This window comes from Urocampus carinirostris, chromosome 1, assembly GCF_059441175.1.
Source record: "Urocampus carinirostris isolate Australia breed hairy pipefish chromosome 1, RoL_Ucar_1.0, whole genome shotgun sequence".
In the NCBI taxonomy this organism is placed as follows: Eukaryota; Metazoa; Chordata; class Actinopteri; order Syngnathiformes; family Syngnathidae; genus Urocampus; species Urocampus carinirostris.
In genome coordinates, this window is record NC_142349.1 from 55251225 (window position 1) to 55274159 (window position 22935).

At 40.3% G+C, this 22935-nt stretch overlaps 1 protein-coding gene, 1 long non-coding RNA gene and 3 other non-coding genes across 6 annotated transcripts; 1 reads left to right on the forward strand and 4 right to left on the reverse strand.

Annotated features, from left to right (window-relative positions):
• The first annotated feature begins 1353 nt into the window (after positions 1 to 1353).
• Positions 1354 to 13721, forward strand: best4 (bestrophin 4). Its single transcript, XM_088321870.1, has 8 exons — positions 1354 to 1505; positions 2188 to 2288; positions 4124 to 4357; positions 6829 to 6983; positions 9442 to 9519; positions 11519 to 11752; positions 12473 to 12627; positions 13538 to 13721. The coding sequence occupies exons 1-8, from the start codon at positions 1354 to 1356 to the stop codon at positions 13719 to 13721; spliced, it is 1293 nt and encodes a 430-aa protein (XP_088177996.1).
• A 3737-nt stretch (positions 13722 to 17458) lies between these two features.
• Positions 17459 to 22918, reverse strand: LOC148376286 (uncharacterized). Of its 2 annotated transcripts, none has more exons than XR_015851537.1 (9): positions 22758 to 22918; positions 22059 to 22219; positions 21791 to 21872; positions 21530 to 21693; positions 20370 to 20444; positions 19329 to 19387; positions 18170 to 18217; positions 17915 to 17943; positions 17459 to 17691 (listed from the first exon to the last, which is right to left on the reverse strand). It is a non-coding gene; the product is annotated as an uncharacterized LOC148376286 (long non-coding RNA). The 2 variants fall into 2 exon arrangements; XR_015851534.1 differs by having other exon boundaries at positions 22059 to 22223; positions 22758 to 22906.
• LOC148376287 (small nucleolar RNA SNORD63) lies at positions 18284 to 18351 on the reverse strand. The gene has a single exon (XR_015849084.1). It is a non-coding gene; the product is annotated as a small nucleolar RNA SNORD63 (small nucleolar RNA).
• Positions 20527 to 20595, reverse strand: LOC148376288 (small nucleolar RNA SNORD38). Its single transcript, XR_015849095.1, has one exon. It is a non-coding gene; the product is annotated as a small nucleolar RNA SNORD38 (small nucleolar RNA).
• Positions 21953 to 22022, reverse strand: LOC148376289 (small nucleolar RNA SNORD38). The gene has a single exon (XR_015849094.1). It is a non-coding gene; the product is annotated as a small nucleolar RNA SNORD38 (small nucleolar RNA).
• Positions 22919 to 22935: the final 17 nt, after the last annotated feature.

Genomic DNA, 22935 nt, shown 5'->3' on the forward strand with positions numbered 1-22935 from the left:
AGCGACACCCCTTCAAAAAGAAAAAAAATGTTTTTTATTTTTTTAACCATTACAGACCGCGAAGCTCTGAAGCCGCGAACGTCGAACCGCGAAGTAGCGAGGTCCCACTGTACATTGATTCGTCTCCGGTGTTGGTGACTTTTTCTTCCGCGTTAACAAATGCATTTTGTAGAATAAGATTGCGCTTTATTATTTTAATAAACGCCTTGTATAGACTACGATCGCTTATTCGTTTTAATCAGCTCGCTTTACTGTTTTAATAAACATATTATATAGAATGCGATCACTTTTGTCGGAAGCGCAGCAGAATGCGCGTTCATGCGAGGGGGGGGGGATTTTGAAGGGGAGTCGGATTTAGGCACGACACCGTACCTGGACAGTGCGTTTTAAAGTATCCGCCTTTTCAGACTCGTCCTTGAACTCATGTTCATGTTTCGTCTCGTAAGGACGTTTAACACTTGACGTGCGAGGTACAACGCTCTCGAGGCATAATGCACAAACAGCACGGTCATTTTTGCACAAAGCCCCATTCGTCTGCCCACGCTGGCTCGAAAGAATGAGATTTTTCTGCTCGAGGAGCTGTCATGATTTGTCTGTCGTGATTCGTTCATTTATCGCCCCCCGGTGTTTCTGTGGGAGGGTTAAAACAGATCTCTCCTCCTCTGCGAGGCACCGCGCAGACACACGCTCACCGTAAAGCCGCTAAACAATGAAAGCGCGCAATGAAAATGTCTAAATTTCAGGTAAAAATGTGCATTAAAAGAAAATCATCATTACTTTACCGTGCGCTCGCGTACCACTGGTTAACCCCTTGTGTGCCATAGGTTGCCGACCCCTGCTCTATTGTATAGGTTGATTGAAGATGCTTTGGATCATTAGTCATTTAGATCAACATTGAATCATTCAGAGATCCTTGCTGAACTTCCGGACAAAGTTTGCTGCACTGAAAGTAAAGTAACCCACCCACTTTTTCATTTTTTATTTGTTAAAAAAGTTCAAAATATCCAATAAAGTGTGTTCCACTTCATGATTGTGTCCCACTTATTGTTGATGCTGCACAAGAAATTACAGTTTTATATTTTTATGTTTGAAGTCTGAAATGAGGCAAAAGGTCACAAAGTTCAAGGGGGCCAAATAGTTTCGCAAGCCACTTTACAAATAATCCAAAGTATTCATTAATTATTGCCCTTTGAGGCATTTTTTGCCAAACTCATGTTATAACAATTGATTTATGTGCAGCTTGTCTTTGGGCAAATAAAGGTGTGATGTGAAGAGAGGACGGACAGGGGAGATTATAAAAAGAATGCGGTCTGGAGTAGAAATCTCCATCCGGAGTTTGTGTATCTCGCAGGCATGACGGTGTCGTACTCGTTAGAGGTGGCCAACGTGCGGTTCGGGGGCTTCTCCAAGCTCCTCTTCAGGTGGAAGGGCAGCATCTACAAGCTGCTCTACAAGGAGTTTCTCCTCTTTTGCGGGGTTTATGTCTTTTTTAGTGCCCTCTACAGGTTGGTGAACCCTCACTATAACCTGCATTTTTATTGGCTAAACTGTCTTTACACTTTTTCTCGACCTGTGCGTTAATAACATGCCATTTAATATGTACAGCTACTAAAACAGGTAAAAAAAAGTATCATAGAGTTTGTACACTATTGTAAACTGCACTCGGAATACGGCGACCCCACCATACAACGTTTTCACCTAATGGCGTGGAGTAAGATATTTCTGGCCCCTTGCTACATCGTTTGTCAATTACACAACATACAATACAAAATATAGTACTCGCGTGGCCAAAAACTTACAAAATTCAAACATTACAGTGTTTGTGCAAATTACTAGTTAGGTCTCGAAGACGTCTATCTGGTCTTGGCCAATGTCATATAAGATGCGGGTCAACTATTAGTTTGCGTCACGGCATCAAGAAAACACAGATATGCTATTAGTTGAACTACCTCCCACAATGCCTTTCTCCATTATGTTAAGAATCCCGTGTGCCTAGTAATACTGTATCTGTTGTGCTCTATTTATTACCTTATGGGTTCAAATGCTTACAGTGGTGCTCAAGGGAAATGCAAAAACATTACATCAATGGAAACCAATCTTGCATTTATCAAGGAATACGAAAATAACACAAGAATAGCTAGATTAATAGCTAGATTATTATTATTTTTTTGTTTTTGTAACACTTAGGTTGATGCTGACGCCGAAACAACAGGACGTGTTTGAGCGTATCGCTCTTTACTGTGACCAGTTTACCAATACCAACTTCATCCCCATTCTCTTTGTGCTTGGTAGGTATTAGTTAGTATCGTTTCACCTATATCAGGAACAAAAAAGTAGTCATTGGTACCAATACCGATAGTATATTACCTTCTCTCTACAAAAAAAAATGGTACATATGAAGCTTAGAAACCGATACTGGTATAGGCTACTATACATATATACAGTCGTATGCTAAAGTTTGGGCACCCCTGATCGTTTAAGATTTTCCTTCATTGGTTGTTTGGATCAGCAATTTCAGTTAAATAAATCAAATAACAGACAACGCAGTGTTATCTGAGAAGTGAAATGAAGTTTATAGGATTTACAGAAAATGTGCAATAATTGCTTCAACAAAAGTGGGCAGGCGCATAAATTTGGGCACCCCAACAGAAAAATGACATCAATATTTAATAGATCCTCCTTTTGCAGAAATAACACCCTCTAAACGCTTCCGAGAGTTTCCAATGAGGGTCTGGTTCTGGTTGAAGGTATTTTTCACCATTCTTCTTTACAAAACATCTCCACTTCAATCGGGTTTGATGGTTTCCGAGCATGGACAGCCCGCTTTAAATAACAGCACAGATTTTCAATAATATTCAGGTCTGGGAACTGAGATGGCCATTCCAGAACATTGTACTTGTTCCTCTGCATGAATGCCTTAATAGAATTTCAGCAATGTTTGGGGTTGTTGTCTTGTTGAAGTATCCAGCCCCGGCGCAACTTCAGCTTTGTCATTGATTCTAGAACATTGTTCGCAAGAATCTGCTGATACTGACTGGAACTCATGCGACCTTCAACTATAACAAGATTGCCAGTACCTGCACTGGCTGCCCCACAGCATGATGGAACCACCACCAATTTTTTCTCTCGGTAGCAAGTGTTTGTCTTGGAATGCCGTGTTCTTCTTCCGCCATGCATACCACCCCTTGTTATGTCCAAATAACTCAATTTTAGTTTCATCAGTACACAGCACCTTATTCCAAAATGAAGCTGGCTTGTCCAAATGTGCTTTGGCATGCCTCAAGCAACTCTGTGGCTTGTGCGCAGAAAAGGCTTCTGCCGCATTACTCTCCCATTCAGCATTTCCTTGTGCAAAGTGCGCTTAAACAGTTGAGCGATGCGCAGTGACACCATCTGCAGCAAGATCATGTTGTAAGTCTTTGAAACTGGTCTGTGGGTTGAGTTCTGTTCTCACTATTATTCGCCTCTGCTTATCTGAGATTTTTCTTGGCCTGCCACTCCAGGCCTTAACTAGAACTGTGCCTGTAGTCTTCCATTTCCTCACTATATTCCTCACTGTGGAAACTGACAGCTGAAATCTCTGAGCTAGATTTTTGTATCCTTCCCCTAAACCATGATGTTGAATAATCGTTTTTTTTCAGGTCATTGACAGTTGTTCTGAGGTTCCCATGTTGCCACTCTTAAGAGAAGAACGAGGAGAACTACTTGCACACACTTTCTGTAAATCCTATGAACTTCATTTCACTTCTCAGATATCACTGTTTGTCTTCTATAGGATATATTTAACTGAAATTGGTGATCCGAACAACCAATGATTTATAACGGAAAATTTTGAAAATGATCAGGGGTGCCGACTCACATTGTTAGTGTTTGCCTTGCCATAAGCATATTTTATTTCTATTGCTATTTATTTTGTTTTTATTGTATTTTAACCATTGTGTGTGTCTGTGTAGGAGTGTGTTTTGGGTTGTTGGGTGTGGATAAAGGAGGGAATTTTATAGTCTTATATTATGCTGACTGTTTATATACTGCACTTTATATGGCAATGTATTGCCATTAAAAGTGATTTACAAATCAATTAGATTTGTGCGGTACTAGTAAATGTTATATGTTACTTTGGTAGGTTTTTACGTGACCTTGGCTTTTAACCGCTGGTGGGGCCAATACACGAGTTTCCCGCTGCCAGACAATCTGATGATGGCAGTCTCGGGCAACGTCCATGGGGCCGATGAGAGGGGCCGACTCCTGCGCCGGACCCTCATGCGATATGCCAACCTGGCCTCCGTGCTGATTTTGCGTTCCATAAGCACTAGGGTGTGCAAACGTTTCCCGACCCTGGAGCATGTGGTGGACGCTGGTAGGTAAAAAAATACAAATGAGTAATTACTAAAAACTAGGGATGCATTTTCCCTACTTTTAACTGACAAATTCCTGCTCTTTGAAACCGATACCGATAGACGATTAGATTTTTTAACTGCATACTGCTGGTGTTTTTCAAATTACTATTATCGTGGTTTGCAACCAGTTCAGGGTATCCCCTGCCCGCTGCCCAAAGATAGCTGTGGTGGGCTCCAGCGACCCTAGTGGGGATAAGCGGCACAGAAAACGGATGAATCGATGGATATTGTGGTTTGCAGTGGTTAAGAACTGCAATGCATCACAAAATGATATGTTTTTGTTACTGTAGTCTTAGAGGGAGATTATTACCAGCAGTAGATGAGAATCGAGGAAGTCAGGTGAGGGGACACATACAACACCGATCCTGTGCTCGCTGGGCAGGAGGAGCCAGGAGCTCACGGGATCGGAGTGTGGTCGGAATGCAGAAACGAGTGTAGTTGCTATGACGGGCGATCGGAGCGTGGTCGATGTGCAAAAACGGGTCAAATAGCCGGAGCGGGAGATCGGAGAGTGGTCGATGGGCAAAACGGGCCAATTAGCCAGATTGGGCAATCGGGAAGTCAGGGACAGACAAGCAGGATACAGGTGAGGGCGGAACAGACGAGAGCCAGAGTCAAATAGTGCTTGCCTTGCATATGCGGAGGTTCGCTGACAGACTGACGAGGAGTGAATGGAGTTTTGAGTTTAAACAGGAGGGAAACCAATCAGGCAACGAGCAGCACCTGGTGCCAAACCGGCAGGCACAGGTTAGGGCAATGAGTAATCATGACAATTTTACTTGTGGTCGTTATTTTTTATTTCATTGCTCCGGCTTAAGTATGTAATATTTAGTGCCTCCTAGAGGTTGAATAAAAATGTTCTTTCTGTAAAAAAAAAACCCATTGATTTGAATACTAGGCAAAAATACATGAACTATCATACCAAAGTTAATATTCATAAAAAAATCATAGGTCGAGAAATTGGAGTTTCTTCTAAAAATTGGCATCCCATGGGGAAGTCGCTCCATGTTAGTCTGAGGTCGCACAACTATGGGTGCCCAGAGCAACAAAAATTTTACGCGAAGCTCGCGATTCGTCTGAGACTAGACGCGACTTTGACAAGCGTAACATATAACGCATTACGTTTGGACGAATCCTACCAATGGCAAGACAACGGAGACATTATTCCGGTCCGCCCAGGTTAAAAGTACAACGAAGACATATTTTGGTTCTCTCTCAAAGCAGTGAGAAGTCGGTCAGTATGAGATTACAATCTGAAAGGAAAAAAAAATCTCAAATGGACGACCACACGTACTCCTACCCTTTGAAGCAACCACCGTTCCCAAACAAAAGTGTCCCGATTAAAAAACGTGCAACATCCATCCATTATCTTCACCGCTTATCCTCAGTAGGGGATACCAGTCAACCTCCACGGCTCCATGCCCGTACAAACTGTCGTATTTTTCCAGACAAAATACAAAAGAAGTGGTGCCCCTTCGACCCTGGCGGTTAAGGGACCCGTAAGCCGTGATACTATATACTAAAAGACATATCAACCACTAACCAAAATACTGTAAGTAGGAATGAATAATAATGTATTTTCCCTAATAATAACCTGTACATAAAAAAAATCCTAATTCTGAACCCAAAATCGATAAACGTCATCTTTGCAGCTTCTTTCAAGCTCCTTTTGTAGCGCGTGCAAGTACGCGCATATCTAAGATGTAATCGATTAAACCCTTCTTTTTTTATATTTTAAGGGGTTTGGGTTGGCGTTTGGACTTTATTTGAAACAGTCCTTTTCTTACTTTTGCTATTTTCATCCTACACAAACAGAAAATCGCAAGGAGAAGCATGGAATCATTTTCCACCCCGTGCCCTCCACTGCCTCCTAATGTGTTGTTAGTCCTATACAGATCCAATAAAAGTAAGATAAAAGATAATAAAGGCTCCGTGAACTCAGTTGGTCATTGTTAACACATAGAGAAATATTCCACTCTGAACTTTTTGAGGAACCAAAATCCCATAAAATCCTGCTTCTGGAAACTGATGTTATTTAACTACATGCTATATATGGAAAAAAATAATACAAATACATGCAAATACGTACCAATCGATACGGATAACTGACAACATTATTGCTTCTGGAGACTTATACCAATAAACGATACTGTAGTTTTTTTAACTGTTAACTATATTAGGAAAAAAAAAATCACAAAAGCAGTTAAAAACCTACCCAAAAAAGTAGAGATGCACTAAATGGTTGATTTAAAAATAATAAAATTATGTTTCTGGAGACTGATAACTTGATCTATTGAGAAAGAAAATATATGCAAAGATAGGTAGGGATGCATGATAGCTGTTTCGTTTTTTATTCCTACCGATAACTGATAAAATCCTGCTTCTGGAGGCTGATACCAATCAATGAAAAATAACCAGGGTTTGTGTTTAGGCTTCATGACCTCACATGAGCTGAAGATTCTGGAGAGCTTGCACTCGGACTTCAACAAATACTGGATGCCCCTGACCTGGTTCGCTAACCTTGCGTCAAAAGCCAGGGAGGAGGCCCGGGTCAGGGACGACGTGGCTTTAAGGCTCCTCATGGACGTGAGTCACTTTCTTCTTCATTTCTCACTTCCTAAAGGTTAAGGAACTACTATAAGTATTGTAACACGCCACTGTCCGTCAAAATCAATGAAGAGTGGGATGACACTTTAAGTTGATAAAAGAACCAGATGACGAAGGCACTGTATCTGAGTTAGTTCAGGAGGCTTCCCCTGCTACTGGTAAAAACGGAAATCAGTACTCTGTTTCATGTGAGAGAGCAAACCCCCAGCCTGTGATCTGTGAACCTTGAAAGGTTGGGATATCATCGGTATCAACAAATGAATACAACCAGATATTTAATTCCTCCGATACATGGTCAAGTCAAGTCAAGTCATTTTTATTTGTATAGCCCTAAATCACAAAGAGTCTCAAAGGGCTTCACAGATCATTACACTATATTACACAGACTATTTTTCAGAATATTATCATACATTCCCCTGCTCTGTAGCCGACGAAAAGAGTAGGTTGTTCATATGCTATAGAGTAGAAGTGAGTTTTAAGCGTAGATTTAAACATTTCCACTGAGGTTGCAGATCGGATCTCAGGGGGAAGAGCATTCCACAGCACCGGTGCCCGGATGGAGAACGCTCTCGAACCAGCAGAACACTTCTTTGCTCTTGGGATCACCAGAAGACCGGCACTCTCAGAACGTAGGCTTCGGACCGGGACATAGAGGGAAATCAGATCTGAAAGATAAGAGGGAGCAAGTCCATGTATGATTTTGTATGGTAACATTGAAGAATCCTTTGTCTAGTATTGTAATATTTTGTTTAAGGGTGAGCTATCAATAGGTATCTGGATCAAACTTTGAAGTCTTAACAATATAAGTATCGGATGCCCTCTTGTGGACATTTTACAATAAAGAAGGTTTTCACACAATTTAAAGATTACGCCTTTCAAGACAAGTCAAGTCAAGTCATGTTTATTTGTATAGCACTTAATCACAAAGAGTCTCAAAGGGCTGCACAGACCATAAATTTTTGCAAACCACAGACTATTATGACACCATCCCCTGATCTAAAACCTTTCAGAAAACAATATTTTCATTAAAGATGGGTGGGTTAAAATGCCAGTTACAGTAGACCCTTGAGATATGACATGATATGTCATGATTACCTATGTGACTCACCCGTGCTACGGGCTCTGATTGGCTCCCTGTCCCTATTTAAACCCAGTACTGTCACTCCCCTGTTGTCAGTCCGTCTTCGAACATCTGTTGATACAAGGCAAGCCTTTTTTGACGCTTACTCCCGCCTGTCCCGTTTTTGCTCCCGTTTGTCTCCGGCTACGACCTGTTTTGATCCCGACCACATCTGCTGCCCGTCCTGGGTTACGGCCTATTTTTGATCCCGACTACATCTATTCTCCTGTCCTGGCTTACGACTCGTTTCCGACCCTGACCACGGTTTTTCTCTCCCTGTTCGGGCTACCGACCTGTTTTTCCGTCCCTGACACCGCCATCGCTCACTACGGAAGATCCATTTCCGTATTCGGATCACAATCCGAGTGCGACTTGCTTCCCGCGTCCAGCGAACACCGGATCGTGGGTGCAGCCCTTCCTCTTTCTTTCAATAAAACTAGTCGTAAACGTTACGCAATTGGGTCCTGATTTCGTTCCAGTCCTGACACATTAATCAGTTTCGATGTGGGGATTGTAAGAGGAAAATTATCATATAGCGGGGGATAGAATCCTATGGTTTCTGGCAATATTCTTCCCAAATCCCCTGTACCCCAGATAAAACATTAAAACAAAATAAGTACTTTTATGTGTGTAATATATGTGTATATTAATACATAGAATTTTAAATGAATAAACATTTGAAGGAAAAATTACATTTGATTTACCTTTGGTGTGCTGTAACTTAAGCTGGTTCATTTGAGTTTGTGGGTGGATACCGAGAGTGGAGGAGACAGTGGATTCAAATAAAGACTGATTCAGAGGATTTTCACGCCCTTAGAAGACTTTGTTGCTTTGATCGTCCCCTTGTTCTTCTAGTTACAGCTATGTTCCTTAGCAAGAGGAATGATGCATGCCCTTTCTTTGTATTAATCTCATTATAATCCCAAGTTTTCTTTCCAAGAATATCATGGTTTTGATTCTCCCCTGGGCATCACTGGGCCAGTCTAGGGATTCAAAGCTAAACAAACAAATATTTGTTACACGAGATTCTGATCTAAGAGATAAAAAAATTTTGAGAGGGAGTTCAAACAATAATATAAAAACAGGCCAGAATCTTATATGAAGTCAACCAATAGTGGATATCCATCTTAAAGATGTAACTTGTGTACATTTTTGGTCACGCAAATTAATTTGTAGATGTCGTATGGTGGGCAAATGCCGTAATGAGGGGATGAAAAAAAACCTTCTTATTTCACATCGTAACGTCAAAACACCGTAAACATGAAATGTTGTAACCCGGGGTCAACCATATTATCCAGACGTTTGTTACAATTGCAGGAGCTGAACAAGTACCGCGCCAAATGCAGCCTCTTGTTCCACTACGATTGGATCAGCATCCCTCTGGTGTACACTCAGGTGAGAAGACCACGCCTCTTAATAAAAGTTATCTCGATATGATTGGATCGCCATTTATTTAGTTTTTGTCTAGTTTTCAAAATCATAACCAAGATATTTAGTTCATCTCATTGGTTTGTTTCTAAACATAAATCTAGATTGTAATGATTTTTTACAATTTAACAGTGAGAGCAATATAATAACAATGACACTAAAAAAGTCATATTGTTGATGACAATAATAATAACAGTAACAAAAACAATAGGCTTTATAACAGTTACAAACATAACAAGCTTATTTTTAGCTTGCTCCATCTATTGACTGTCACTAACATTTGGATACCAATAATACTACTACTTATGATAATACTATTAACAATAATAGTCACATAAGTTACAATAATAATAATGGTCATCATCACAATAGTTATAATTATACCAGATTATTAGTTTTACCTTTTAACTCTTTAATGCATCTTATCACTAAATACACCGTTAATAATGACAAAAGTGATAATAACAGTTAGAAACAGTTATGATCACAAAAATTATAATATTAATAATGAAGATAACAAGGTTGATTTATGGCTTAAACCACCCATTTGCTCTACAATAGTTCTAATACTTATCTATCATTCAGACCCAATTTTCTTCCTCTCTGTACTTTGACAATATTGATTCTTTGTATCTGGATTTAAACAGGTCATTATTTGTAAATTGTTTGAGTTCAACCTGTAATTTGTTCCAAAGGTCGACTCCATGTACGGACACAAACATGCTTTTCCTGGTGGTTCTTATTGATTAAATCTTGAAATCACTACATCCTCTCAATTTATAGCTTCCTTCTTTTTGGATTTTTTTCTGGCAGTACCTCTTTGTTCACTTTAACTAGCAGCTGTGACGTCGAAAACTTCACGAGATCATATAGTTTTTAAAACTGCAGAAAGAGAAAAATGGAGTTGAGAAATTATTTTTGCACAGTTTCTGTGAGAAAAAAAAAAAGAAAAAGTATGAATTGAGAGAATTTTGGGGTTTCTGATCTGCGATTCATCGTCATCGATCACAGTCCCATTTTCGATCCCCGGCCTGCGGTCGTGAGTTTGCTTGCCGAGCTAACTGCAGTCATACATGCCGGTATGCCACTGAAGATGGTCCCAACATCATAGGCGGTTGAGGACCATAAAACCTCAATCAACTCGCTGTGCTGAGATTTGGCGGCAGTCAGAGCACAACAGAATTTGGTACTGCAACATCTGCGCCTCCAGAACACTGAGAAGGACAAAAGGATCAGAGAGCTGGAGTGGCGGGTCAACGGGCGAGAGGAATATCCCCGTGGTGAATGCCCTAACCATCACCGGCATAATCCTCAAGCTGCGCTGGTATGCGTAAGGCCACGAGCGTCAAGGATGCCCAGCAAAGAGGATACTCGCTCGGTGGATCAGCAAGTGGTGTCCTTCCTATCGAGTAAAAGCATTGAAATAGACCTGGAGCACGTGGAGGCTCGTCACCGGCTACCCAGGACGAACGAGAGACCGTCAGCAGTCTTCATGAGATTCACCAACCGGAAGAACAAAGCTGAATTATTAAAACAAGGACGTAAACTGAAAGGCATAGACATTTTCATCAACTAGAATCTGACAAGGAAGAACACAGACATCGCAGTTTATATTCACAACTACTTAAAATATAATGTTGTTTCACAAATGTCTGTGTGAGCGATTTACAGAATTTTTAATCATCAAGATCATTAATAAAAAAAGGAAAATTGTCATTGTTTTCCTCAGTCTTCTGACCAGCGAAAGTCTTGTTTTGCCTCCAGCTATGACCTCGAGATCACGCATGACGAAGGTTATAAGGCCATAATGTCAAAGCCATTAAAATGTTGATACAAGGCTAAACTTTTCGCGCGTACGCTTGTATCTTGTTTCACCCTAGTTTTTCCCTCCAGGCAAAGCCCCGCCCGCCGGATACATCACAATGTTGACAAACAAATGAAAGGGTCTATATTCTTGCACTCTCAGGTGGTGACGTTAGCCGTCTACTCCTTCTTCGCATTGTGCGTGGTGGGCCGCCAGTTCCTAAACCCGGACAAGGGCTATAAGAACAACCAGCTGGACTTATACGTTCCCGTCTTCACCCTGCTTCAGTTCTTCTTCTACGCCGGTTGGCTAAAAGTGGGCGAGCTCATCATCAACCCTTTTGGTGAAGATGACGACGACTTCGAGACCAACCAGCTCATCGACAGGAACATTCAGGTGCCTGCGTCGGATCCTGATCATCTTCCAGGCAAGGGTGTAATTTTGCCATGGACCAAGGGTGTCAAATTCTTTTTAGCTCAGGGGTTAAATGATGGAAAAAAACTTTCACAGGTACTAGATTTTAAAGAGAGAAAGAGAAAGAGAAAGAGAAAGAGAGAGAGAGAGAGAGAGGAATAGAGAGATCGAAAGAGGGGTGAAGGAACTCGACAAACCAAGAGAGAGAATGAAAGAAAATGAGGAAAAATTAGAGAGACAAGAAGATAGAGAGAAAAGGGAGAGAGAATAAGCAAGAAAAATTGAGAATAGGTCAGATAGACAGAGAAAGAAAACAAGAAAGAGAAAAAGAAAAGTTAAGAGAGATAAGTGAAAAAGAGAGAAAAAAAGAGAAAGAAATACAGCCTAAGTTTTTTTGAGTCTGGCGCCTGGCTTTAGGGACATGAAGTCAACATATTTATAATTGCAGCTCAATTATCTCCTCCGCTTCTCTCAGCATTGTCTTGTGGGCAGGATTTAGTCTGTTGGCGAGCCTGATTTGGCCCACAAGCCTTATTTTTGACACCCTTACCATAGACGAAGGGGATGAGTCCCTACCATTATCGAACAATCAGTTTATACCTCTTTATACGAGCACCTCTAACCAAAAGAATTTCAGCATTCGAGGGTATTGTTAAAATGTGTTACCCACCAATGCCACTTTCATGATGTGATGTCCTTAAGGTGTCCATGCTGGCTGTGGATGACATGTATCAGAACCTGGCCCCCTTGGAGAGGGACAAGCACTGGGCTCAGAGACATTTCTCCATCCCTTACACTGTATCCACCACGGCTGATCGCCTTAGACCGACGTTTAAAGGATCCACTTTTGATATGAGGTTGGTCACATGCCACGATCATAATTTTTCTAGTCCATCATGCTAACTACATGACAATATAGTGGTGATACAAAGCTCCTGTTAGTTAATATATCAGCATTATTTAAATGTATCAATACGAAGGATGGAAATTTACAGAAGTCTGTTATCAGTATCGATTAGTTACGAGCTATGTTATATCAGTAAACCTGTTATTTGAAAGTGGAGGACGAATAAAGATATCAGTTAACAGTATTGTTTAGATATCAGCATAATAGGGATGTCACTGTACCAATACCAGGTATCAGTAAATATACCAGTAATATTTGAAGGCGCATACACTAATGATAGCTGGTACCAGTAACTAACCATCCTTAGTATCATACCTTAAAACAATACTGGTATATTTTGTCACTACTAATGCCTTATCAGTACACACATCATCCTAGTTCATCTATTTAAAAGGTGGACCAACCAATGTCAACATTGATTCAAGGTATAACACCAACGACAGGAAAGTACCAATACATATTATGAATGATTAAAAGCGAAGCTATTCCCTGAACTGTACTATGAATCATGTCGACGGCTTTCCTTTAGCAGGACTCTACTACATGCAATCATTGTCTGCTCAACAATCTGAAAGTTTGAAATATAGGAACCAACTACTCAGAAAAATGTATTCTGACAGTACTTAGTATTAATGTTTCAAATGATGATGACTTAGTAATCATATCAAAATTCGGTATATAGGTATCAATTACTCATGTTTGAATATGGGCAAATCTAAGCTACTGTACATTGATTTTATGTAGTCAGGCATCAAATTTTTTAGGTTTTTGAAAATGAGTTTTGTACTGGTGGTATAAATATATTTTGCAGCTTTTAATAACTTATGAAAGCCCCTAAATTCTTTAACTTATGTTTTCAGGATTAGCATGGACGATCTGGAGCAGTATGATAATGCGCTCCCTGTGCAAATCATCTCAGCGGATAATCATAAAGATGGCGTTCGTGCTTGCAGTTTCCCATCACTGGTGAATGTGTCAACACATTTTCTAAACGTCGACAACGAGGAAGAAGTCCCTTTTAAAGATGATCCGAGTGGAATTTAAACAAGGCCATCTCAAAATCACTCTTCCATTGCAATTTCTTGACTGCAATGCCAGACATTTTGATGCAAGACACAGGTCAAGAATCATGTCAACGTACCAGACCAATGCAGCCAAACTAAATGTAGGGCAGTATATAAGTGGAAGCACTGAGGGAAAAAAATACTGCTGAACAGTTGAGATATTTGTCAAAGATGATTTGTACAACCTTATCGTTTTAGTTATGGTTACCAAGTTCATCTGCTACAAAGTTTGCTGGATAAAATCCACAATGCATTACAAGATACAAAGTTTTATACAGGACTGTCTCAGAAAATTAGAATATTGTGATAAAGTTCTTTATTTTCTGTAATGCAATTAAAAAAACAAAAATGTCATACATTCTGGATTCATTACACATCAACTGAACTATTTCAAGCCTTTTATTATTTTAATATTGCAGAATTTGGCTTACAGCTTAAGAAAACTCAAAAATCCTATCTCAAAATATTAGAATATCATGAAAAGTATACAAGTAGGCTATTCAACTAATCACCTGAATCATCTAATTAACTCGAAACACCTTGCGAGGGTTTCCTGAGCCTTAAAAACACTCAGCTTGGTTCAGTAAACTAAATCACAAGTATGGGGAAGACTGCTGATCTGACTGCTGTCCAGAGGACCATCATTGATACCCTCCTGATGCAGGGTAAGACACAAAAAGAAATTTCTCAAAGAGCAGGCTGTTCACAGAGTGCAGTTTCAAAGCATATCCACAAAAAGTCTGTTGGAAGGGAAAAATGTGGCCGGAAACGCTGCACAACCAAGAGAGATGACCGCAGCCTTAACAAAATTGTGAAGAAGAGCCGCTTCCAGAATTTGGGGGAGCTTCAAAGACAGTGGGCTGAAGCTGGAGTCCAGGTATCAAAAGCCACAGTTCACAGACGTGTCCGGGAAATGGGCTACAATAGCCGTATTCCCATGGTCAAGCCACTTCTGAACTCAAGACAACGGAAGAAGCGTCTGACTTGGGCTATGGAGAAGAAGCACTGGACAGTTGCAGAGTGGTCCAAAGTCCTCTTTTCAGACGAAAGCAAGTTTTGCATTTCATTTGGAAGTCAAGGCGCCAGAGTCTGGAGAAAGGCTGGAGAGGAGCAAAATCCAAGTTGCTTGAAATCCAGTGTGAAGTTCCCACAGTCAGCAATGGTTTGGGGAGCCATGTCAGCTGCTGGTGTTGGTCCACTGTGTTTCATCAAGTCCAGAGTAAATGCAACTGTGTACCAAGAGATTTTAGAGCACTACATGCTTCCATCTGCTGAAAAGCTCTATGGAGATGAGGATTTCATTTTCCAGCATGATCTGGCACCTGCCCACAGTGCCAAAACCACCAGTAACTGGTGCACTGACCATGGCATCACTGTCCTTGATTGGCCTGCTAATTCCCCTGACCTGAACCCCATCGAGAATTTGTGGGGTATAGTTAAGAAGAAGATGAAAGACACCAGACCTACAAATGCAAATGAGCTGAAGGCCGCTATCGAAGCATCCTGGGCATCAATAACACCTCAGCAATGCCACAGGCTGATTGCCTCCATGCCACGCCGGATTGATGCAGTAATCCGCGCAAAAGGATTCCCAACCAAGTACTGAGTGCATCAATGGACATTTTCAAATGATTGATTTAGTTTTGCTGTTATAAAATTATTTTTTTTACTTGGTCTGAGGAAGTATTCTAATATTTTGAGATAGGATTTGAGTTTTTTCAGCTGTAAGCCAAAATCAGCAATATTCAAATAATAAAAGGCTTGAAATAGTTCAGTTTATGTGTAATGAATCCAGAATGTATGACATTTTTGTTTTTTTAATTGCATTACAGAAAATAAAGAACTTTATCACAATATTCTAATTTTCTGAGACAGTCCTGTACATTGTTTCACTATCTGTAATACACTGAAAACAATTAGAGAAAATTAAGTTTGCTTATTTAAATGGCCAGCATCAAATGAGTCTACAATATCCCCAAAACTGCTTCTGAATACAGCTCAGGACGATACAATTCCACTTATCACAACTTTGTTTACACATTGTAACACATTTTAAAAATGCATCCAACTACGTGTTGATACGCATTCGGGATTCAAATACATACAGGGAGTGCAGAATTATTAGGCAAATGAGTATTTTGACCACATCATCCTCTTTATGCATGTTGTCTTACTCCAAGCTGTATAGGCTCGAAAGCCTACTACCAATTAAGCATATCAGGTGATGTGCATCTCTGTAATGAGAAGGGGTGTGGTCTAATGACATCAACACCCTATATCAGGTGTGCATAATTATTAGGCAACTTCCTTTCCTTTGGCAAAATGGGTCAGAAGAGGGACTTGACAGGCTCTGAAAAGTCAAAAATAGTGAGATATCTTGCAGAGGGATGCAGCACTCTTAAAATTGCCAAGCTTCTGAAGCGTGATCATCGAACAATCAAGCGTTACATTCAAAATAGTCAACGGGGTCGCAAGAAGCGTGTAGAAAAACCAAGGCGCAAAATAACTGCCCGTGAACTGAGAAAAGTCAAGCGTACAGCTGCCAAGATGCCACTTGCCACCAGTTTTGCCATATTTCAGAGCTGCAACATCACTGGAGTGCCCAAAAGCACAAGGTGTGCAATACTCAGAGACATGGCCAAGGTAAGAAAGGCTGAAAAACGACCACCACTGAACAAGACACACAAGCTGAAACGTCAAGACTGGGCCAAGAAAAATCTCAAGACGGATTTTTCTAAGGTTTTATGGACTGATGAAATGAGAGTGAGTCTTGATGGGCCAGATGGATGGGCCCGTGGCTGGATCGGTAAAGGGCAGAGAGCTCCAGTCCGCCTCAGACGCCAGCAAGGTGGAGGTGGGGTACTGGTATGGGCTGGTATCATCAAAGATGAGCTTGTGGGGCCTTTTCGGGTTGAGGATGGACTCAAGCTCAACTCCCAGTCCTACTGCCAGTTTCTGGAAGACACCTTCTTCAAGCAGTGGTACAGGAAGAAGTCCGCATCCTTCAAGAAAAACATGATTTTCATGCAGGACAACGCTCCATCACACGCATCCAAGTACTCCACAGCGTGGCTGGCAAGAAAGGGTCTAAAAGAAGAAAAACTAATGACATGGCCTCCTTGTTCACCTAATCTGAACCCCATAGAGAACCTGTGGTCCCTCATCAAATGTGAGATTTACAAGGAGGGAAAACAGTACACCTCTCTGAACAGTGTCTGGGAGGCTGTGGTTGCTGCTGCACGCAATGTTGATCGTTAACAGATCAAAGCACTGACAGAATCCATGGATGGCAGGCTTTTGAGTGTCCTTGCAAAGAAAGGTGGCTATATTGGTCACTGATTTGTTTTTGTTTTGTTTTTGAATGTCAGAAATGTATATTTGTAAACGTTGAGCTGTTATATTGGTTTCCCTGATGAAAATAAATAATTGAAATGGGTATACATTTGTTTTTTGTTAAGTTGCCTAATAATTATGCACAGTAATAGTCACCTGCACACACAGATATCCTCCTAAAATAGCTAAAACTAAAAAAGCCCCACTCCAACTTCCAAAATATTCAGCTTTGATATTAATGAGACTTTTGGGTTCATTAAGAACATGGTTGTTGTTCAATAATAAAATTAATCCTAAAAAATACAACTTGCCTAATAATTCTGCACTCCCTGTATGCAAACCAACTATTTTCATAGTTTTGACCACTCATTGCAAACAACCAACTTGTCGGGTCATAAATCCCTTTATTGGTGTTGCAATTTGTTTAAAGAAGTGAATTCTGACAAGCAAATGGCAAACATAAAAACATACAAATTTACATTGGCAGACAAATACTGCTCATAATACAATTTACATTTAGTTACTTTATAACAGACAATATCTTGTGTCAAATGTCTATGCTGGTCATCCAAAGGTGTCCTCTTCCTGGAAAGACGAACCCAGACATTCTCAGTTGTCTAAACCACACAAAAAAAACTGTCAGACAAGGGAAAAACTACATATCAGCCAACAATGTTTTTTGTCACAAGACTCAAGTCATCTCAGGTAAAAATAAATTTACACTAAAATGTTCAAGTCTTGATGTTTTTCTCCCAATACAGATTCCACACTAGAGAATAGGTCCTCTAGCACAGCAGTATATGCTTGGGAATTTAGGCCAGCAAAACAAGCATAACACACCTGACAGAACTTGTCCATTGACTTATGATCTGAAATGAATTTAAAAAGGAAAACTCATTAAAAAGTCAAACACTTGTGAGTAATGTTCCAGGTCTTAAGTCAGGTTTTGAGGAACTGATTTCACACAACCCTGTGCCAAAGTCCTGAAGTTTTTTTTTCTATCCCAATAGAAAAAAACCATAGCAGAGATGGTACTCTCTGGCATGGAAGTGACGATTTGGGATTAATAGCAAAAATATGAATGAAATGACCTACCTGAAAATCAGTCTTGCTTTCCTCGCTTGCAACCCAACAACTGCAGTGCTGTCGGAGACAAATAAAACCGCATTATAAAGGAAACAAAAATAGGCCAAACTTTGACAAAATCTGTGTGCTCAGAGTCTTAAAAATTCACCATGGTTTTGTCAGCATGATGTGTTTAGAAAACATCAGTGCACACATTAGGTGGGTAAGGCTCAGTATCTGTTTATACCATATTTGTTAGAACATGCCAACTTCTACCAAGAATCATGATTTTGACGACCGACTGAAAACCGCACACTACATTTAGAAAGTTGTAAAACACACGCAAAATCCAAATTGAGTCCTTGTTTGGTATTCCAACTAACAGTATAGGTAAAAATGTCTCAAAGGTGATGCGAAAGCAACACTCAGTAATAACCATCATGACAAGATACTGCAGAAAATGTATTTTATTATGGTTGTGATAATATAAAAATCATGTCCTTCTAAATATTCACAATTCCCTTAAACACATGGGTCGTCAGAGCGCCAATGTGGCGTTAACTGGTGTTTAGACAATATTACGCCTGCTTAAATACTGGTGGTCACACGCTTTGTCTAGAAAAAATGTTTACCGAGTGGCATTATTTTAGCTACACATTGACTGCTATCATTAAATATAAGTAACGACCAACAAAGATTAAGTTTCAGCAGCACCCGAGAAACAAATGTAAGGTGTACAAGCATGAATATATCTACACTACAATGTGTATGACTAGTACAGAAAGAAAGTCACCATGAACACCACTTAACGAACTTGGGCGGGCCAGATCTCACAAAGTGAGACGTACACGCACGAGTGCGACCATTTAAAACTTCATGTACTTTGTTGCATTTCAAAGCTAGAAAAATCAAAACAGCATTAGTCATCAGACTTATTTTGGCCAAGCGCTACAGTGGCTTTGCAAACACGAGAGGTAAATAGCAAGTCTTGGTCCAGTCACCTATCATTTCTATTTAAGTAAAAAAAATAATAATAATAATAAAAAAAACATTCTAATGAGCATATGAATACAATCTTTCGAAATATTAGAGTGACCATCTGGTCAATAACAAGTATTCAACCAACACCTGCTATACCTTTTCCCCTGATAAATATCAGTACGTATTTCAACATATTCGCATAACTCACCATCTTTCAAATTGGCGAAGTCTTCAGTAATCCACATGACAATCAGCAACATCTTAATGCTGTAAGACAAACATGTCAATAAAGCAAACCATTTGCACTTCCATGATAACCGACAGTTGCGCTTATACAACTTCATGTAGTAAATGTACGACCCAGTACTAGGCCGGGACCGGTAGGTGCGGTACCGGCCACTCTCCGGTCACACTGATGCTATTTTAGCAACAACTGGTTCTAAAACAGAACCAGTTGAGCTCAAGACATGCAGACATCGTCTTCCAGCACTGTAACACTGAGCCAGAAACACTCTGGTCAGCTGACTACGTGCTGGTGGTCAAGTAATTGAAATCTAAATTTTCCATTCATTTTGCAGCAATACCACAGATTTTATGTATTCATCTACTTCACTTGCTATAGCAAAATGGAAGAAATAAAGGACTCCCAATTCATGCTATTTACCAATTCCCACGATTCAGAGCATCTTTTTTAGCCCATCCCATACAGCTTTATCCAGAAAGGAATGGTAAGCCTCCATTTACACCTGGTGGTATTCATCTCAAAACAAAACTGTTTAAGGCCAATAACATGCCTTTCAAGTTAAATGTCTAGTATAAAAAATATTTGCTCAAATTAAAGTGAAATAAAATGTGCAGAAGAGTTTACATTTATCTGGAGAGTGGGTGAGGTTGTTTGAATTTAATGTAGTGTGACGCTCTGGAAAACAAACTTGCTTGTAGGGCTACTTTTGTCAAAAAGGTTTCCAATCCCCTGCTATAGACGCTACAAGGTTGGACCCTTAAATTGCCTACAAATTTTAACTAGTTGGTGAGAAGTAAATCCTTACGAGTTTTCGAACTAAGAGGCTGCGAGGTTGGTTTACCAGCTGCTCTGAGTTACATGTCAATGTGTCTTAAGGCAAGACACTGAACCCCGAATGTCACAAATAAGCAGGTAGGCACCTTGTATTGCTGACTCAGCTATCTGTATGAATGGGTATGTGTGATGTACATTGTAAAGCGCTTGAGGTCTTCAGCGACTGCTTACCATTTATTCAACGCGTCGTAAGTCTGGTTCTTCACGACCATGTCCGGTTTCAAACCTCTTCCACAGGAGGAAAATCTGAGGGACAATAATCTTTGTCAGGTAAAACCTCCCAGAGTCACCTTGGAGCTCATGAGCATAACACTAGAATTTTAGAGTCTTTCTCAGAGTCTTAAATAACATCAAATTCATTCAGTAGCAGAACTGGACAAGGTTATCATCATGGAAAGACAAATATCTTAAACGCAAATTACAGGGATGTGATTTGACCAAAGTGAAATTATCTGAAAATTAGCGGGGGGGGGGGGGGGGGGGTGATGATTGCTAGCTGGGGGGGGGGGAAACTCTATTATTGTAATTGTTAAATATTTATGGCCATTTTTATTACGTTATAATATTTTCGAAAAAAATGGGAAAACTGTCAAATAAATTTGAAAAGTTTACCACCTACCTCAAAATTCACGACTCTATCAGCAACTGGTACAGGTTGTTGGGGTGGATCACGTCTCTTTATTACCGCTTCCGATTGTGATGTCAATAAGGGATGGAGGCCGTAAAGTTTTGGAGTTTTCGTTTGGGCACCGAAACTTCCAGCGATGGAATAATTTGTCGTTCTTGACTGGAGTTCTTTCACGTGTTTTTTGCTCTTTGCGTGACTTTCAAGAGCTTTGAAACCTCTCCCACCATAGTCGATGGTATCATGACACCAAATGCAAAGTGCTTTCCCGGCACGATCGATCTTCCGAATAAAGTCATTGAACAAATTCGTCACAGTCTTCTTTCCAACATTCGTAGATAATTCCTTCTCCAACCAGTCCCATCGAAACTTGTTTTTTACAATCTTATCAATTTCTTTAGCTCGCGGAGCATCTTTGCGTTCGATCACGGACATCTTTCTTTAAACACCCGGCAAAAACGTGTGAGAAATGAACAATGGCACACTCCTATAACAAGCGCGTTTATTGGTCAACACGAGACTTCAACCAATCGCAAGTACGTTTCATTTCAGTTACGGAAACACTCAAATGGCATGCTGTCGAGACGAAATCGTTTTTTTTTACCAATTAAAACACCGGAAATTTTAAAATTTTATTTTTGGAGATAAAAAAAGCGGAATTCCGCGAATTAGCGGAAAAATCACATCCCTGAAATTATGTTCTCACCAGCTTGATTCCCTCTCCAGGCGGCGCGGTAACCTTCTTATACCACTGCCTGTAAGGGAGATCATCAACCAGCATGATGCAGTTTTCCCCCCCAGTCTTGGTTAAGATCAGCTCGTAAAAAGGGTTGTAGGCCACATTGTCGATTGCAGTCTGGCATGGGCTATCTGTACAATAGACAGTGGGTATCCATAAAGGCTCAAGGGTTGGGTGTGTGCGGCGCATGTTGTAAATCGCTTTAGGAGGTCTTCAGCGACTGCTTACCATTTATTTAACACATCATAATTCTGGTTCTTTGTCGACCGTGTCCCGTTTCAAACCTCTTCCACTTCCAAATTAGGAAAATCTGAGGAACAAAAATATTTGTTAGGTAAAACCTCCAGTGTCACCTTGGAGCTCATAAGCATGACAGTACAATTTCAAGTCTTTCTCAGGGTCTTAAATAACATCACTTTCATTCAGTAGCAGAACTGGACAAAGGTTATCATCATGGAAAGACAAGGAATATCTTGAACGCAAATTTTGTTCTCACCAGCTTGGTTCCCTTGCCCGAGGAGCCGAGTGGTAACCCTCATACCACTGCTTGTTAGGGAGTCCGAAAAGCATTATGCAGTTTTTCCTTGCGTCTTGGTTCAGATCAGCTCGTTGTAAGAAGGGTTGCAGGCCACATTGTTGATTGTGGTCTCGCGTGGGCTGTCTGTACAAAAGATAGTGAGCATCCATAAAGGCTCCCGAGGGTTGGGTGTGTGTCATCTTTAAGTTCCCTCCAATCATGAACATGATTGGCCATTGAGTACCACTTTAGTTTCACTTTGAATAAAGGCAAATCAAATCATAAATTAGGGGCTTCAACAATTATCAAAAATGTGAACCTAGTTGACAAAGTAGACAACAAATCCGGGTGAATTTGAGGTTGCTTTTTTTGGCCATGTGGTGATTAAATACCGAATTATCATCCCTCGTTTGATAACTTAAGAGATCACGGATAGCAAGAAACCCCTGAATATAAAAGAAACATACAACTCGTAAACATTGTGTACGAAAAAAAAAAACATTTTACAGAGAAAATCCGCTTAAACTTGTTAGCTTTAGCTGCACTTGAATAACGGCGGCCATGTGCAAATTAAAAAAAATCCAATCAATTAAATGCACTTGTTTTCTACAATAACAAAACGATGTTGCAATTGAAGATGCAATTCACAGATAATTGATGATTTATTCTAATTCTTACCTTAATGATCTGCACGCAACTTTTGATTTGCAGTGAGGAAGACCATGCGGGGAAAGGACAGACCGGAAGTAATGTGCACATAATATACTGTCTTCGCTATGAATTGTGGGAAAAGTAGGACGCCCCAACCCTAATACAGAACCTTATACAGTACGTGTAAATATTCCGAATACAACTA

Bases quoted from the DNA above. Each gene is read 5' to 3' on its own strand.
- best4 (XM_088321870.1), top strand. From the start codon at position 1,354: ATGACGGTGTCGTACTCGTTAGAGGTGGCCAACGTGCGGTTCGGGGGC. The intron at 6,984-9,441 runs GTGAGTCACTTT...TTACAATTGCAG, and splicing joins CTTTAAGGCTCCTCATGGAC to GAGCTGAACAAGTACCGCGC. The intron at 11,753-12,472 runs GTGCCTGCGTCG...GATGTCCTTAAG, and splicing joins TCATCGACAGGAACATTCAG to GTGTCCATGCTGGCTGTGGA.